We start from the raw sequence: 18694 nt of genomic DNA, 5'->3' as shown, positions 1-18694 counted from the left end.
TTATTCCTGACTTAGTTCTTAGATAAAGTATAAAACGTAAAACAAAACTTCTTTACCCAACGCTACAAGATGGTTCTTTATGTAGGAATAATTATTAGTGATTTCTCCACCTTTGAACATCTTCCCTATTACTATTGGAGTTTTTTTTCTTGTAAAATCAACCACTAAAAAATTGCTACAATAGCAATTATCAAGAGAAAGGATTTTTGTTTCTTTTTTTTTAAATTGTCCATTCATCTTTATGCAGACAAAATTCCTTCACATGATTTTCAGCTGAATTAAGCCAATACATTTGTGACAAGCTGATGTGAATTTCACACGAAACTCATTTTAATCAATTGACCAAGAACAATATTTGCAATGTATGTAAATATAAGACACATTGACAACAAACTATTTTAACATGAAATACCTTTTTCTGAGAGTCTTGAGTACCAATGGTGGCCACCATCTGATTGACAGCAGTGGTAACAGTTTCAATGCACAGAGCACCTTCTAGTGTTGACCTTGTTGTAGGGTCTATATCTTTTACTTTAGCTATTGCACCATGACATACAGTGACATAACTGTTAGTGTTATTGTACAGAGTCTGTAAAAAAGTAACCACCTTAAAAATAAGACTAAAAACAGTTCTTTTGCTTTGTGCAGAAGGATTGCATGTTTATTTTTTACATTGCACAATACATTTTTTGGGTGTTTTTTTTTAAACTGAAACAGGTCAATGAAAAATTAAGTGTACCAATTAATCATGCATTTAAAAGCTTTAAAGTCAAGATTCATATAATTAAAGGATTATTCATATTCAAATCTCCATGATAAAACAGTACTTAAAAGCATATGGATATGGTTTTGGTCTACTGTTAAAAAATTACTTTAAATTCTGATATAAATGTAGTTAAAATACATTATGAGAGCACCAAGCTATTAAATCCAAGAAATTAAGAAGTAAACAACTTCACAAATGCACACGGGACAGTGTAAACACCTCGGACAATACAGAACACATAACATTTGTCACAGGACAAAACTACGCCTAAAAAAAAAAGAAAAATCCATGGGCTCCTAAATCGAATAAATGTTGCACGCTAGAAAATGCCAATGACAAAATAAAATCAGATGTCAAACACTTATCCAACAACTACATTCTATCTTTCTTCAACATCACGCCCGATGAGAAAAAACCAATACAGTCGTTAAAAAACCATGATGATATAGTTATAAAACCAGCAGACAAAGGCAGTGCCATAGTAGTTATGGATAAAAATAACTACATCTCAGAAGCAATGCGTCAACTTTCAGATGAAAGATTTTACAAAAAGCTACCCAGCGACCCTACTAAATCTTTTAGTGAAAAAATCACTTCAGAATTGAACCAAAATGTTCAAGGATGACAGCATTTCTGAAGAACAGTTACAGAATACTTAAAACCAGATGATCCAAGACCCGGACGTTTTTACCTTCTGTCTACAATTCACAAAAAAATATCCCTGGACAGCCCATAGTTTCTGCTAATAGTCACCCCACCGAAAAAAATTTCTGAATTTGTTGATTACCATCTCCGACCCCTTGTTCAAAAGCTCCCGTCATATTTAAAAGACACCACAGACTATCTGAGGAAAATGGAATCAATGAATCCTTTATCTCCTGAAACACTTCTGGTCTCCATTAATGTCACTTCACTCTATACTAATATCCCACATGATGATGGTATACAAGCCTGCAGAGAAGCTTGAGAATCACGAGATATTTTGGACCCCCTACTGATTGCCTAGTAAATGTATGCGGATGTGGTATGCCGCTTTTTCATTCAGGCTCCTTATCATTTGCTTATGTGTGCCCTTGATAAAGATACAATCACCCACAGCGTACGTGATTCAACTGAATCCTTTTTGATCTTGAACTTTGTGAGTTTTATGCTCATAAGGTTTTACGAGTTTTATGCTGAAGAAGGATATCAGTTTTCCGTAATATTCAATGTAAATTTTACCATCTTCTGGTGATGTGAAACATATTTAGACATTTTTATATATATCAAACTAAACATCTCACCATGATATTTTCAACATGAAGCAATCTCACAAGGACCTCCATGGTAACATTAGGTCCATAGTTAACCAGCTTATTCATTGCATTCAAAACTGCAGAGTCACTCTTCATCATAGTTTCCATTGAGGTAAGAGTATCTAATTGTAAGAAGATAAGGACAAGATTAATATCATTTCTAAGTACATATTAATTGCTCGTTTCCATACCTACAATACAAGCACGTATTGTATACAGAATGGCATAGTAGAGGCTAATTTCAGGGGAGATAACAGGATTTCAGGTTAATGGGGGATGTAAATAAAATTAAAATAATGTAGCAAGGCAAGAAAATTTTGGATAATAAATTTGTGAAAAGTCAAGATTTTCTGCAAAAAATGTTTTTCCTTCACAATTTCAGGGGCATACACCCAACATGCTCATCCTCAGGGATCCACACCCAAATTTCATGTAGATAGGGAAACAATTGTCAATACATATGAAATAGAGATTCTAATTATAATGAAACCCCTATCACCAGTAAATCTATGGCCAAGTTTGTGTCAGTAAATGCTACTCTAGTGATTTCCCATGCAACTAAACACCAGTTAAATGGTTGAGTCTATGTTTTCCCCCTTCCTTTAAAGACTGCACCAGACTGAGTTCAAATTTGAAAACACAAAATACAAAAGAAAAAGAAAGTCTAAACAACAATCTACATAAAGAAGGTTCCCAAGATAAAAAATAAAAATCTAACACAAAATATTATTTTCAAACTTGAGTACATGTCAATGTTTTTTTTTTTTACAGATATCAGTCCTTGGCTGAAAATACTCTTTTCAAATTTTTTCTTCTTAAACTATGAGTAAATTAATGGTTGCAAATTCTTATCTGTGCAGATTTGACCACTGATTTACCAATTATGACAACATAGCATGCAAATGCTCTTTAAGCACCACCTGTAGAAGAGGGAGATTTGGCATGCTATAAAACCTAGATTTAACCCACCATTTTGTTTGAAATGCCTGTACCAAGTCAGGACCATTGTGGTGCCAGCTAATCCGGTGGTGTCATACCTATTGTGTGAGATTAATTTTGGACTTGAATTAATTATGCATCTGATTAGTGTTTCAGTAATTTTGTTGTTACCCTTATTTGCTGTAATAAATACCCAAAATATAAAAAATACAGATCTTTCTTGAACATTAATGGGAGTACTGTATTGAATATCAATCCATTCATGTAAATTATTTATGAAGATATTTTTGTGTTTTTGACAGACAAATTGATGAGACAAGACTGATGTCTCCCTTGTAAAGATGGAGGCTACTACTTTGTAGTCGTACCTTGTACATACTGCATGGCCAACATAGCCATGTCTGCAAATGTGTCAGCCAGACCAAGCATCATCTGTGTTGTCGGTACACCAAAGATTTGATTTAGCATGTTCTGGAGCATCTCCATAGAGGACAGGCTGGATCTAAGAATAAATCATGGCAAAAGGTAGCAAATTTTTAAAAATAAAGTTTTCCTTTTTCTACATCAGTGATGAGACTGTATAAACATGAAAATACTGATGCATTGAATTTTTTAAAACAAGGTGACCTCAGTAATTCTTATTTCATTTTCATCTTTATTTCCTTTTTTTATGTTATTTGAGTATATAGGCACAACTCTTTCGCTGTACCTATCTGTAATGATGTTTTTGGGCCAGCTGTAACCTGCCACGTTGTATGAGTGTTTCCTAAGTACTCATTGAAGACCAATGGCGGCCTTGGGCTGACATTTTCATCCCTTTGGGGTTGTTATCTCTTTGACATATACACCATACCTATTCTTGTTATATGATACAAGAAATTAAAACATACATTTGTAAACCTTCAAAAATAAAGTAAAAACTAATGACCTAAATGATTAAGTCCATATCAATTCGAAGTGACAAAAAAGACTTTTACTAGTTTATATGTAGGTTTTCTATATCTTAACTCTTAGTGTCACCTGCATCAGAAACTTAATCCTTGATCTTTGGCTAAGCTAGTTACTACATGGAGTCAACTAACATTCCCTGTGTAATTCAGTTTTCAATAACATGGAATGTTGTTACAGAGATTCCTCAGAGTGATTTAGACCCTGTTAACTTACAATCTCTCTAGAGATGACATGTCTCCCTGTATCAACTCCATGGTCATGTTTGTAATATCGGTAATAGGAATTTCTTTAAGACTTTCCAGGAATGACATGTTGGTACCCACTATACTCAGTAATGATGAGGTGGATTTTAAAAGGGCAGTCCAGTTAGCTGTGGTACCTGTATTAATAAAAAAGTGAAATTTTCAAAAACAAAGCATGTATGTATATTTTTTTCTTGTAAAGCAGAAGAAACTGAACTTACTAGAGTACATTTGCATATACCATAGTAATAAAAAGTCTCTTGGGTATGCTTACTGTCTTGCATCTCATTTTAGTAAACTACTGTCTACCGCACCATTTGTCCAACCTCTCACACATCTTCTGAGATCTTGAAATGGAAACTATCTAAGGGATTTCAATGCATATTCTGTCAACTATTTTCCAAGTTCCAGATGGGGGTACCAGCTGTACATCAAAACTAGGTTTCAGCGTCTTTCCATGTCAAATAATTTCTATGAAAATTTTGACCTCCTGCATTTTTGTTTTTGATACACATGCAACAATTCTATATTACTTTCTGTATGTGTGCAGTGAATCATGTACAAGTACACTGCATTACAAGTACTTGTGATAACATTTTCAATGTAAAGTAATACACTGTACATGAACATGTACATATTTCAATTTTCATGGAATGTATTCTGATCCTGTTCATGTATTGGTCTCCACCTGAGCAATGGTCATCATTTTCTATATTTCTTTTTTTTGCTAATTTCCTTTCCCAAGAAAAGGGGAGTATCAATATAAATAAATACACTTTAAATAAGTACATTTACATACAAAAATGTATGCTTGCAGAGTTCTCAATAAGAACCGGCGACTGGCAATTTTGCCGTCTTCTTTGACATTGGCACCGGCTATTTTGTTGCTCAAAAAAAAAAATAAAATTGAAAAAAAAATGTTTGGTTATTTCACATTTCATACATAAAAAAAAATGTGTCAGAAACCTTTGATCACTACAGTACGAATGAATAAACAAATTTAATTGTGGTTAATTCGGCGCTTTTATAATGTACATGATCCTTTTTTTTCAAACACAGTCCTGATTCCATATCACGGATTCCGTATGTGGGAAGTTTTAGAATCAATTCAACAGTTCCGGCCATCATTGACCAAAGCATGTCACAGTGCAAGTACAGAAAAATATCATCTTATTTTTACTAAAAAAGCGATAGATGGTGTGTATAAACAAATGCCAACATCTTTCCATGACTTTACATCATTTTTTAGGTGTGATCAGGCTGAACTCTTGCTTCACATAAAAAAATCACATAAATTTTCAAATTTTTAAGCAAAATGATTTTCTCCCACCTACTTTAAAACTAATTGAGAACCCTGTGCTTACTATACATAGAAGAATACAGGACATGTACATGTATGTACCTACCTAACATAAAATTACCCCAAGTAGGATAGGCATTGGTAAACAAAGATGTTTTAAAGAGTGACCTTACCAGAGCCTACTGCATCAGTCATGTCTTTCAGGTAAGAAAACAATGCCTTTGTTTCATTCCAAGCTGCTTTGTCATCAGTGTATCTTGTAACAAGTGGGTCAACCCAGTTTAATACATCATCAAAACTGAAAATATAAAAATCTACATGTACGTTTGCAATGAATATGTAGTCACATGTGAAAAAAAACCTAAGCTGGGCTATATGTATGCATGGATTTATTTTCAAAATGATTAATTGTGCTGCTGTAAAATCAGGAAGTTGGGGTAATGCCACTATTAAAAGAATCTTTGTTTTCCCTTTGTCCCGGTCATGATTTTGAGACAGACCAGGCATGCAGGTGTTTTTTTTTTTTTTTGTGGTTTTGAAAATGTGATGTTCTGACAGTACAAATAGAGACATATCATGACTGGCAATTGAAAGACATAACATGCTACTTCAGGTTTACAGCTTTCTATCTATTACTCCTATTCTAAAAACTTTTTTCAATATTTATAACAGAGGGAATAAATAAATAAAAAAACAGATGCCTCTAAATTTGACTGCGTCTGAAGCACTTTTCTGGATTGACCTTCATCAGGTTCAACCTGCGGCCGAAAATGTGGAAAGCCAAGAAAAAGTAAAAAAAAAAGAGACAAGTTCAAATCATTGAAAAATCTAGTCTATCAGAGTGACCTGACTTGGTATGTCTCTATCTGTACAAAATGGTAACACCTCCATATTTATTGCTGGAACACAAGGAAAAAATCCCCTGATTGAATAGACAGATTCTCCCAAAATAATTTTTTGACCTGGTGGCTTTTTTCAGGTTGGCAAAAGGGAAACAAACTTAATTTTAATTTAAGATGTTATTAATAGGAACCTGCTAGAACCCCCAGAACAGTGCTTGATAACAAATTGTGCTTGACAATAATAAATTACTTTAATACTGTTCCTAAACAAGAGCATAATTGTCTTTATATGTAAGTGTTTTCCTTTTATTCATGTTCCCAAGTAAAAGTTCAATAATAAAAATGATTGAGAGTATTTAGTTGTGGCAACAACAATTTCAACAATAAATATTAACATTTTAACATAGGCTCAGGAAAAAGTTACTCTTAGACCAATAGGTAAATTACAGTAACTGTAAAAAAAAGTTCTTTTTGAAATGTCAGTCAAACATTTTCTTAATGTTTAAATGTTGATCAAATTCTCCTTCAGATGAAAATTTAATGGAGAAAGAGTTCAAAATTACAACTGTCCCATTTGTGATACATTAACCAGGGTTCTCACCAGGAATGTTTTGCAAATTGCATGGGTTTTACTGCAGTAATGTTTGAATGAGACAATCACTATAGCATTATAGTGCCTTTTTCAGTTGAACTACAAGTGCATGCACTAATTAATAATAGATTGAAGTTTGTAAGCCCCCTTTTTGTGTTGGATTCCTCCAAACCGAATTAAAATTCCTAAGTTTTATCAAATTAAAAAAATATGAGAAAACTTTTATTTATATTCAAGTTAATTTCTACTATTTGAGAATACATTGAAGCTTGAGCAAACACTTCCTTCTTCCCCTTGATGTCAGTTGAAAGGGGGTTAGTATTCAAGTTTTGACATCCAAGAATTACAGTTCAGCAAGTTTATTGTATGTATACATGTAAGCTTAACTCAGATTATGTGACAGTGTTATGCTGTATACATGTAGTTTTTAGAGGATAGATAGAAGGAAACCTGAGCAACTCTTACTTTGCATTAAAAAGCAAACCATGAGGTGCAGTATATGAGGAATTGTAATAAATATTCAAGAATATTGACAATGAATTTCTTAATTCATCACCATTTCAAATGAATAGGACTTCTTTAAATTATTGCAAATAAAACTTCAAGGAAAAATAATGTGCTGTTGAAATTACAGGAAATGTGAAAACTGCAGGGGAAGTAACTCATTTGGAATTAATAGTGATATTTTTAAATTTGTTTACATGTGTGGTTCTACAAATTTGAGACCTGTTAAAATGACAGTATTGTCAAATTAATTGTGGAGTAGAAATTAATCTTTAGAAAATGATTGAATGTTCATATAATAGAGGTATATCCAATCATGATTCATTTTCTAATTGTCAAACCCTAGTCAGGTGATTGCTCCTCAGAGATTATTTACCCATCATAAAACCTACCCTTACCTGTTAAGACAGCAATTAACACCTTTTGTTAGATTTATGATTCTTCCAATTAAAGAAACAAGATTGAAATTATTTGTCACATTTTTTTAACATATACTACATAACTTAATTTTGTTTTGTAAAAAAATCGTAGGATGAACATCATGTGTAATTAACTTTGTAAACTTCCGGTTGTCCGGGTTGTCAAAAAGCAAGACTTTTTCAACGATTTTTAAAATAGTTTTAATGATTTTTAAATGAATTACTGATGTTAGGACACAGCTGATATTGTGAAGACGTGTCCTGCAAGTTTTTTTTTGCATCCAGGACGCGTGTACGTGCCTTATCAAGAACCATAATGAAACTGTGGCATAGTCAAAAAGCATGCTTAGAGCTAAAAACATGTACTCTTCTTTTGCTCTACTCTAACCCCTTTACCTTGCATTATTCAATGTCACACATGCTTGGTAATTACCCTGCAGGTAACAGGTCTACTCTTAATCCCTTTTGGGATTCAGTGTTTGGAGCTGTTTTCCCATTTGGCCATCCCAGTAGGCGGTCAAATCAGAAAACAGCTCCGGATACTGAATTGCGTTGCTCAGCATGATAATTAATAATAGCGAGCCCCGCAAAGCGCTGTGAACTCTACGGTTATTACATGTACTTTCTAAATTTCCCTTAAGGTTCCCAAATATACTAACAAAAAAAGTCATATCCCAGAAGTAACAAAAAAGTGACTGTCCTTACGGAGAAAATTCATCATTTCCTTCAATCAAACTAATAAAAAAATATAGGTTACATTTCAGTAAAAATAAATTTCTGATACTTTTCAAGTCTTTTTCCATTTGTTTTACTTATTTAAAGAAGCAGCTGTGATGTTTTTAAAAACTTCAGGAAACACATGGATGTACGTACATGTATCTCCGCTGTTCCACTGTTGCTGTTGTCAAGAACTTAACCCGCCTTGGAAAAAATTAAACTCTGTTTGTATTATCCAAATCGAAGCATAGCTTTTCTAAGATAGGAAAGGCAATCATTTTCTTTGCAAAACTGAAATGGATGTTGCTAGAGATGCCCTTAAGGGATAGAAAATATAAAGTGCTATATAAAGTTAAATTTTGAAAGCAAGGGAAAAGGGGAGTATAGGGTTGGAATTTTTTTTTTTTTTTTTTTTGGGGGGGGGGGGAATTAAAGTTATTCATTTAATGAAAAAAACTCCCCCTTAATTAACAAGGCAGATTTTCAAATAAAATATTGATTTCGGTTGCTGCTTGAATACAAATAAAAACATTACACATGTGAAGCAAAAATTTACATCCGTGTCGACCCCCCCACCCTCCTTTGTCATGTCTAGCACAGACGGTACATGTGTGGTAAAGCTCACGGTGCTTGCTGATTTAGGCATTGCCTAATCCATATTGAATGTAGTAGTCAATCAAGCAAATATACATGTAAGCATTGTCCTGTTGTAGTGTAGCTGCGAAATCGTAGCTCTTGATCCTTTTTTTTTTTTTGGATTCTGCGATCTAACATTAACAAAATACAAAAAAATTGTTAGAGCTACGTTTCACAGCTATGTTGTAGTGTTGTTGAGACTACATCACTCATCGGTTAACTTCCCCATTTTTGTCTCACCTTTTCGTGTCCACCTTGTTCAATGTGTTCAAGGTATTCAAATACATTGGGATATTGTTAAGCATTGCTTTTATCCCTTCAATATCGGCACCAAACAATCCACCAAGACTCGACGTCCCGGATAACAAATCAATCATTGTAGCAATATCGTCTATCGCATCGTTCAGAACGTAATCATTTGTCAAAGTTGTGAAGGACTTAGCCTGGAATTAATATAACAAAAAAATTAACCAGTCATATTTGACAAGTTTTAAATCATATGATAAAATCGTCTGCAGTTTGAAAGATCGCGGGTTTTTCTTGAAAAAAAAATAATGAAGTATATCCCGAGCTAATTTCTCTAAAAGCGTGATGCAATCCCGATGTCACATTCAAATAACCGCGCATCAGTGAATTAACGTGAAACAAAATTAAATATGATCTATCAATATTAATATTGAAGTAAATAATATATGCGTATAACATAATAAAATAAAGATAGAAAATCAAATAAAAATATACTAATGCCGTTCATCAGTTAAAATTGTCTGTCGGGTCAACAGTTTCCGATAATACCATGTCTTTAAAAGTAATTTTCATTTTGCATAAGATTGATAGAAGAAGAATAAGACAGCAATTGTCAAGTTATCTCGAAAAAATCAGAATGGAATGTAGGCTTTTTACTGTGACTTATACTTTGACCCTCTATTAAATTTAGGATTTTTCTAGTAGACTATATTTAACTCATTGATTAAATGTATCAAGAGGGTAAAAACCTGTATAGTATACTAAAAAAACTTGCTTCTATCAATAATTTTAAGTTATAGGTCTAAAAACCCTTTTAAGAATAAAAGCTTCATGGCATAACTCACCACTCTTAAAATCGAAGCAATGTCTATCTGCTGTTGAACAAGTTCCGTGATTCCAGGAATGGCACTATCAGGGATATCACAAAGTTCTTTGGAAACCACTGAGACGTTTGTACTTTTTGGGAAAAACATATAGCTTTTCAACTTTGTTGGATCACATACTATTCCACGGAAATCAATGTAACCCGTTGTTAATGAACTCAACAACTGAAAAGGAGAAATTTTAATTTTAGGTTTCAAAGAAACTTGTCCACATTTTCGTATCGTCCCATTTTTTTGGTTTTGTTTCATTGTTTTTGGTTTTTCTTTTGTTTTTTTGTGTGTTTTTTTCGTTTGTTTTTCGTTTGTTTTTTGTTGTTTGTTTTTGTTTGTTTTTTGTTTGTTTGTTTGTTTGTTTTTTGTTAAATGTACAAACACAACATGCTCCACTTTTGAAATTGAATTTTTGAAGTGTTTTATTTATTTGATTTCTTATATATTATAACAATGAAATACGGATTCGTGGAACACTATATTATGACTTTCATAGTTATCATTTATACCAGTATGGTCTCTGCAACTTACTTCTAAAACATTTACAGTCGAATCTAAAAATGAATCAGCGACATCTGAACTCATGACACTTAAACCATCCACCAATATCTGTTTCACTTTTCCCGGGTCTTTGAAAAAGCTTCTAAGTTTTAAAGTATCATTTCCTGAAAAATACAGAATTTTTCAATACTTTCAAATACTAAAACAAAATTGTACCGTATACGTAAAGAAATACATAAATGCAATGAGAAACTGGGCAGTGGGAACTTTAAACAAAATCATAATTTTCGTCCTAAAAAGCGAAGATACTGGTCTACCGATTTTTCTTCCTCTACTGTGAAACAAGTTCATGTCCGAAATTTATAGACAAAACGCTTAACAGATTGCTGATATTTTTCTTTCTGCGCTATCATACAACGATTTTTGATGAGGTATAATTTTGGTGAGCAGATTAGCGAGAAGTACTTCTATCTTGAAAATGGCGAGATCTACTTTATGACCAATATATTAAATAAATCTTTAAATAACAGAATTTGACTGTCTTTTTGGATATGAACCACAAACACCTCCTAATTATAACATGAATTTGTCATACTATACATGTATATTTATGATAAATTATATCTAAAACTAAAGTTACTTACCAAGAAAACTTGAAGTTGAAATGTTATTTGCTGGATCGACAAGAGCATTGGCTAGATCTTTAGCTGTTTCTATAGAACTAAGTGCTTTCAGAGTACTCTCCTGTTTAATGAATGGTTCAACATCTGATACTAATTTCGATAGTCTGAATAAAAGAAGAAATTAAAATAGAAACTGAAATTATTTTCATAGTGAAGAATCGTTTGTAAAAACATATACTAGTATCGTCTGACAAAATTTAGATAACGATAGAGACAATGTTTAGAATGAAGTACAGAAAGTTTTCTTGGTCAGGACCATTTGGCCCGTTACACCAGTATGGTAAGCGTCCTCAGCATATTACATGTATATAGAATCATCCACCAAAATTGATCATATGATATCAGTTCTGCCTGGGTTCAAACAAAAGAGGAGGCGGTATATATGCATGAGCCTGAATTTACATAACAGTAACAAATTCCAAGGCGCTTTTAAAATTGAACACCCGTGATAAAGAGCACAAAATAATACAAGTTGAAAAAGAAATATAGAAATGTTTCAACATTTTCTTTGTAAGTCCAGCTTTTATCTTTCTTTAATTTTCAAGACAAGTGATCTTTATAATTAAAACATTAACAATGAAAATTAAAGTTCTACATTTATTCTCCCCCATTTTTCGTTTGCTTTCGTACTTACTTATTAGCCTTTGAAAGCCTTTCGTCTATAGAATCTTTGGCTTCACATTTGTTATCTATATTACATATGGAAGACTGTAAAAATGGCACCAGTCCGGCACTTGGCATGGCGTGGGGAGCATATGAACCTAAAAAACAAAAATGTTATAACGAGTGGCCACTAAGCACATTTTACAAAGCATATACATGTGCAGTTAGGGCATATATATGTGGAGAAGAAGATACACGTTAGACTATGTAGTATGTGCGAGACTGGTCGAGGCAATTAAGAGTAGTTTTTTCTCCCTTTCTGCAAAAATAACAGTTATATACAAATGTGCATATTAAATTTGCTGCCCTTTGAAATCATATGGTAAAATATTTAGATTTCCAATTCAAGTGTAATTTTCAAACCTGATTATAAGCATTTCAATAAAAAAAAAAAAAAACTACGAACATTGTGAGTGTAATACTCGGTGTAATACAATTTCTACCATCTTCTTTAGTTTTGTTCTAATTTCAAGACATTCTTATGAAGAAATTACGCAAACCTGGGACAATGACTCAAGACATATATGTTTAGAAGTCAAAAATACACCAAGAGATATTAGATAACAATTTAATCTTTTTAAGTTGGGACACAATTTATACGTATTTTCGACAATGACAAAGTGAAACGTATAGCATGCACAATGACGTCTTGATCCATTCAAAGGTGTGTGAACGGTGTCACATTACAAAAATCTAGTTAAAAAGATAAATTTTCAAACAATTTCGTAAATACGTACGACCATATGTTATTGTACAATCTCAAAGCAAGAAATGTATCTAATGGACGTTTTAATGGAGTTGCAATTGTATATATCAATACTTACTATTTGAAGTCATGTATATAATCATTGTGATATACATGTACTAAGAGACAATGTCAATGTCGATTTCAGCTACATTTTAAATTGAAATTCATCGGTAAACGATAACCATGTTCTTAAGTCCCTTTATTTCGGATAGAATAATATTGTACACATAACCCAGATATACTTAGGTAAAATTTGAGCAAAATTATTTAATAATATCCCGCAACTCCTTTTTTTAGTTTCAGGATCCCGCCCACGAGACGCCTCTTTAAAAAATCTTTGTAATCATTTACTTGCATCAGTGAAAGAGTAATCAAAAGAATGTAATCCAGGGACAAAGACCAGACATGGAAGAGTAATCAAGGGAACCAAGGTTATAGCGGTAATCAAAAGAATGTAATCCAGGGACAAAGACCAGACATGGAAAACAGACACACACAACAAAGAACATAAAGTAACTAAAATGATACATACAAAGTAACAAAAGTAAATGAGCAACTCGGACTCCACTAAAAACTGGGAGCATGGACCAGGTGCACCGGCAGGGTAAGCGTCCTCTCCTTTTCTAGAAACACCCGCCGAGTTGCTCATAAAAAGTCAAGTCCGGGGAAGACAAACGAGGAAAGGAAAGATATGAACCGTTGAATAAGTCAGTTTTCACGGAATTTTAACTGAGTATGGGGAATAAAAGTATACAGTGTTGAAAAATCATAGGTTTTAATGCGATTATATTCAGGTATGTCTTGAACTGATTGCCTCCAAAAGATCTTTCGAATTTTTCAGGATCCACATTGAATTAATACCACTACGGGAGTAACAAGTGTTGTGGTAGGAGTGCAGACCCTCTTTGACAGTTGTGAGTGTAGAAGTTAAACGTTTTGAAAAAGGTTTGGTGGTACATTTTGCAGATCGAGCGATGGATTCTTGTGGAGTTTAGGAATCCAGTACATAGACGGTAAATCACAATCATCGTCCTTGGTAGAGAGACCAAAAGAGGATAGCACAGAATTATGGTTTTCCACAATCTCTTCTTTGGAGAGTGTGGTAGCAGTATAGGTCTTATCATTGCCATTATTTTCTACGTCTACCTCTGATAATAAACATTGGATGTAAAACGTTTTGCAGACAAAAACAATGTTGTTTTGGGCTTTGTCTGCTGTACGACAACATATTTGTCATGTATTGTAGAAAATGTTTTTGCTACATCGTGATCTTTGAAAATTGATGTAGCCTTGGCACTCATTGACCTATATACAACTTTCATTCGTTTCAAAATTAAAGACCTCACGGCCTTTAACCACTCTGACAGAGAATCAACGTCTTCTTGTTCTCGTTTTATCCATTTGCTCATTTGCTTTTGTTACTTTGTATGTATTATTTTAGTTACTTTATGTTATTTGTTGTGTGTGTCTGTTTTCCATGTCTGGTCTTTGTCCCTGGATAACATTCTTTTGACTACCGCTATAACCTTGGTTCCCTTGATTACTCTTGCATAGTCCTCGACGGCATCCATAAGAACTTTAAAGTTATAATTCCAATTTATGGAGCGTGGTTAACGGTACTTGGGACCTTTAGAAAGGATATTACGCAAAGATTCGTTTTCGATGATGGTTAAATCTCTCGTAACGACGTGACTAGAAGGACCATATTTGAATGGAGAGTTTTTGCAAGAACAGTCAGGTTGTTTTGGCTTGAAGTCCTCAATCTGGAGGTTCTGGAATAGCCTTTAATAATTGAAAATTTTGGATGCAATGGGTGAAGTATAGGAATATGAAATAATTGGTATGGATTTGTCCTTGAAATATAGGGGAATTTTGTTGGTAACGTTTTTGTGATGGAGGATGTTAGCCAAATTAATTGCATCTATACCTTTGTTGACAAAGGTAGTGGAAGAAATGATTGTTTTTCTTCATCTTGATTTTTCACACAAACTGGTTTAAAGAGTCTGTCGAAACCAATATCCAAAATGATGGTAACAAGTCTGTATAATGATGAGGTGGGGTCAGAAACAGGAGTGTCAAGACTTTTTTTGTAAAGGGAGTGTAGAAGAGTAAGAGGTATAGAATAAAGTTTGGTTCTAATGTGATGAAGTCCAAGAGATTTTTGTATGAAAGGAAGGAGACCGTCTATGGAAACATCATGTAACTTAGGTGACGTATAGTGGCGATGGCCATGACTCCTTTCCCGTCTTGGATTTTTGTCAAATAAATTCATCCCATTTACGCTATTGTTATATTGGCTTGAAAGGTTTCCTATACTTTTGATGTTGTCATTGCATCCATTGAAACCTACCCTTGTAATGAGCAACGTCTCTGTTGTCACAGGCATTCCTGTACTCCGTCGAAGCACCTGGAACTAATGAATTGGTACACCCTCGACTGTACCCCACTGTTTTGTTATTACAGTAAAATGAGACACTTGCCTTATCTTATCGTCTACATACACCCGAGAACTACCCCGCTATTTAGTATCCCCACTCATAGAGCAAAACGTATCATACGATTTTAAAATTAAAAAAAAAATGCTACGCCTTTGCTGTACATATACAATTCCTCTCCTTTTTGAAGGTTGAAAATACACATCTTTTTTTAAAAAGAGGAGAATCTAATTCTAGCAAAGATTTACTACGTAGAGAGCAACAAATCTTTAACCATGTGCAGATATATTTTATCCTGATTCGCACAAACTGCGTACAAAAAGTGAATCGCCAAATGCGGATCCAAGTCGGGAGTGTGTCCCTGATCCCTAATGGATTTGAAAATGTGTTTGAATGTTATTCATTTTAAGTTGAAACATTGAAATATACTGAGGAAGCAATATAGTTCAATAAACAAGCAAATAAATTCGTTATCTGGAAATTTGACATGTATTATAAAAATAGAATATGATGCATATTTTTCGCATACTTTTGCGAGAAAAAAAATTGGTATCCCGCGGTAGGATCTGTCACAGTGGATATGTTACTGATCTAAATGTACCGGTAGTATTTTGCGTTTATATGTAAAGATAACCGATTACAGTTGTATAAGATTTTGAACTTACATGTCGGTTTGTCTGATGGAGGGACGGCTGTGCGGATAACGGCGACTATGACGAAAATAAATACAGGCCATACTAGTTCCAACAGTAGAATGTACTGAAATTAAATAAAATAAACGTCAACATAGGTCAATGATACACTCACTTCGGCATTAATAAATTTATTTATATTTTTGTAAAATTACACCCATATGGGTCATGCAAATGGCGATAAAAAATGAATACAGTATATGATGACCTATACATGTTGACAACGTAAGGTCAGAACATCTTGAAAAATGAAGAAGGGGACTGTCTTGGAAAACTGTCCATAAAAGGGAGATATAACATTTATAAGGAATGATGGCAGCCTCATCCTGTAAAAGTTCTTAATGTGGCCATTAGGTAATGATATATTTAGGAATGACCAAGGGGCAAAAAATGAAATAAACACACGAAAAACAATAAGATATTTTCCATGCGGGAAAGATCTTTAAAAACCAAATAGAAATTGCAAAGGAGATAACACTACACGTCTAGATGTAGCGGAGAATTCTTGACCGACGTGGACCACTATATTGCTATTCCATAGTATAGAGTGCTTTATGAAAATGATAAGGATTACAAATAGGATTGCTTTATATCAAGTTTTAGCAAACTCGGTTGAATGATGTTGATCCTATAGATGTTTTAAAAGTATTTCAAACAGACGCCGGACAGATATACAACACATCTAAAAAAGCAATTATAATTCGTTTGCACATTTCTAAGTCTCAAAATAGTGTTTTTTTTAATATGTTTTTGCTTGTACTTTATATTATACAAGCTTAAGGTTGCTATATACAAATACATGTACTTATATTTTCAAAGGTAAACATCGCAAGACTTGATATCAATATTATTTATCTTTCGAAAACCCTTAGCAAACTTAGGCGAGAAAAAAGACAAATATATCCCATTCAAAATATCACGATGTTTTAAACAAAAAAATATCGAATTTTTCTTGGCTAGAATCACAGCCAAGTTCTATACTTAATTTTTGAAATTTTGAATAGTTAATTAAATATTTGTTTTGTCATACTTAAAAATTCTAGTGAGGATTACGGGCGGTGAACTCGATATTGTGAACTCTAAAAGATGTGTAATATTGTTCCCAGGACCTTTCTGCATTTGGACATACCTATCATTTTAAGTAAAATTTACAAAATATAATCAGTTATTAATTTTTAAGTTTTTTTATTACAATTTTAGGGGACCTTCGCCCGGCATGTCCCTCCTAGGAACCACGCCTGGATGACTTTTGATTTTTGTATGGCGCGTCCAATTCGAAAACTTTGCTAGGACTGGTATTTACGAACAGTTTTAAATATATTAAGTTATAATTTATTTTATCATATTCGAGGTGTTTGAAACTTTTAAATTTAATAAAATAATTAATACCCTTTGGTGAGCAGTTTGATGAAAGGAGGAGGCATTTCTTGTAACTTTAAACATACATTATTATTGAATGACCTTATTTTTTTTATTCCCGGAAAACCTTTCATTTTTCGGAAACATAGGAAATTTTTTTCTTGAAACGTAAATCCCGGAAACATAATTTTCCTCGAAATGCCATACCGATTCCCGGAAACATAACCAGCCGTTCTTACGAAAATTGTGAAAGTTGGTTTGATGACTTCTCTGTCTAAGAATCTGGCAAATTGTGTATAATGTTTGGTACATGAAGATAATAAACGCTAAAATATTATTAAATTATCCAAGTATTTATACCACATAACCTCTAGAAATAACCACCAAACTGTTAGTAAAGTTTGCCTTTTTACTTAAAGATATTGGTAGTTCAAATTTAGTTGATATGCACTATTATAACATAGCGGGAGAATTTTCCCACACTATTTCCCTATATATGCGGTAAAAAATATTTACATCACAGATGCTTCAGGGTGAATTTAAATAGCTTTTCGGTTGTTTTCTAGGTGTATTGTAAATATTTGAGGCAAAAAAAACCCAAACTGAGAAAAATGATGTGCCACACATAGTCGATTCGTACACAGAACGGTACTTAAAACAGGATTTAATATACATGTACAATCTATATAACTATTTTCTTTCGACAGAATGAAGATGACATTTTCTCGAGATATCATTGGGTTTTAAACACCAAGGGTTTTGCTCTCATTGCTATATACAACTCTAAATAACAAAACTACAGAGTATTGTATTTTTATTTCGCAATTAGTGCCAGTCTCTGTAAGAATCAGGCAGTGGGTGAAACATGGTATGAAAAAAAAACCCACCAGTTTGACTATGTGCATCATCAGAATCAAGATTTTCCACATCATGTTGGTGAATTGAGACATCGTTTCATTAAAATGCACTATAAATGAACATTTAAAGGGCAGAAAACTCTGTCAAAAACCTCATTTTTTAACATTCTATTGAAAAATTTACGAGCAAATCCAATGATGCAGAGATCAAATAATCGTGTTTTTAAATAGAGAATGTACCCTTGAGTGGTGTTAGATTGTTAGATCGGTGGGGTTTTGACCTGCATGTTTCTGATTTTTCCCATTTTGCCTGATTCTTACAAATACTTACACTTTTCAGTAGATGTCTTTATTTCAAATAACAAAGAAAAATTGTATTCAGTAGTAAGTTACTTGGAGACAATTGTAGAAAAGATCAAAATACATGTATAT

General features: G+C 33.3%; 1 protein-coding gene across 9 annotated transcripts in view; it reads right to left on the bottom strand.

Moving 5' to 3' along the window:
• LOC148620424 (uncharacterized) overlaps positions 1-18694 on the bottom strand; it is a 112654-nt gene that overhangs the window by 79472 nt on the left and 14488 nt on the right. For all 9 annotated transcript variants that reach the window (XM_088581305.1, XM_088581308.1, XM_088581304.1 and 6 more), the window contains 11 exons: positions 16020-16113; positions 12143-12269; positions 11470-11612; positions 10856-10989; positions 10295-10498; positions 9444-9646; positions 5667-5791; positions 4165-4330; positions 3369-3502; positions 2050-2183; positions 413-589 (listed from right to left, as the gene is read on the bottom strand). In XM_088581305.1, the coding sequence (XP_088437431.1) occupies positions 413-589; positions 2050-2183; positions 3369-3502; positions 4165-4330; positions 5667-5791; positions 9444-9646; positions 10295-10498; positions 10856-10989; positions 11470-11612; positions 12143-12269; positions 16020-16113 (1641 nt within the window). The remainder of the gene's footprint in view (positions 1-412; positions 590-2049; positions 2184-3368; positions 3503-4164; positions 4331-5666; positions 5792-9443; positions 9647-10294; positions 10499-10855; positions 10990-11469; positions 11613-12142; positions 12270-16019; positions 16114-18694) is intronic.

The sequence above is a fragment of the Perna viridis genome, chromosome 4 (assembly GCF_037379345.1).
Source record: "Perna viridis isolate PV_CMFRI_1.1 ecotype Kerala chromosome 4, ASM3737934v1, whole genome shotgun sequence".
NCBI classification, from domain to species: domain Eukaryota; kingdom Metazoa; phylum Mollusca; class Bivalvia; order Mytilida; family Mytilidae; genus Perna; species Perna viridis.
This window is presented reverse-complemented; position numbering and strand designations above follow the sequence as displayed.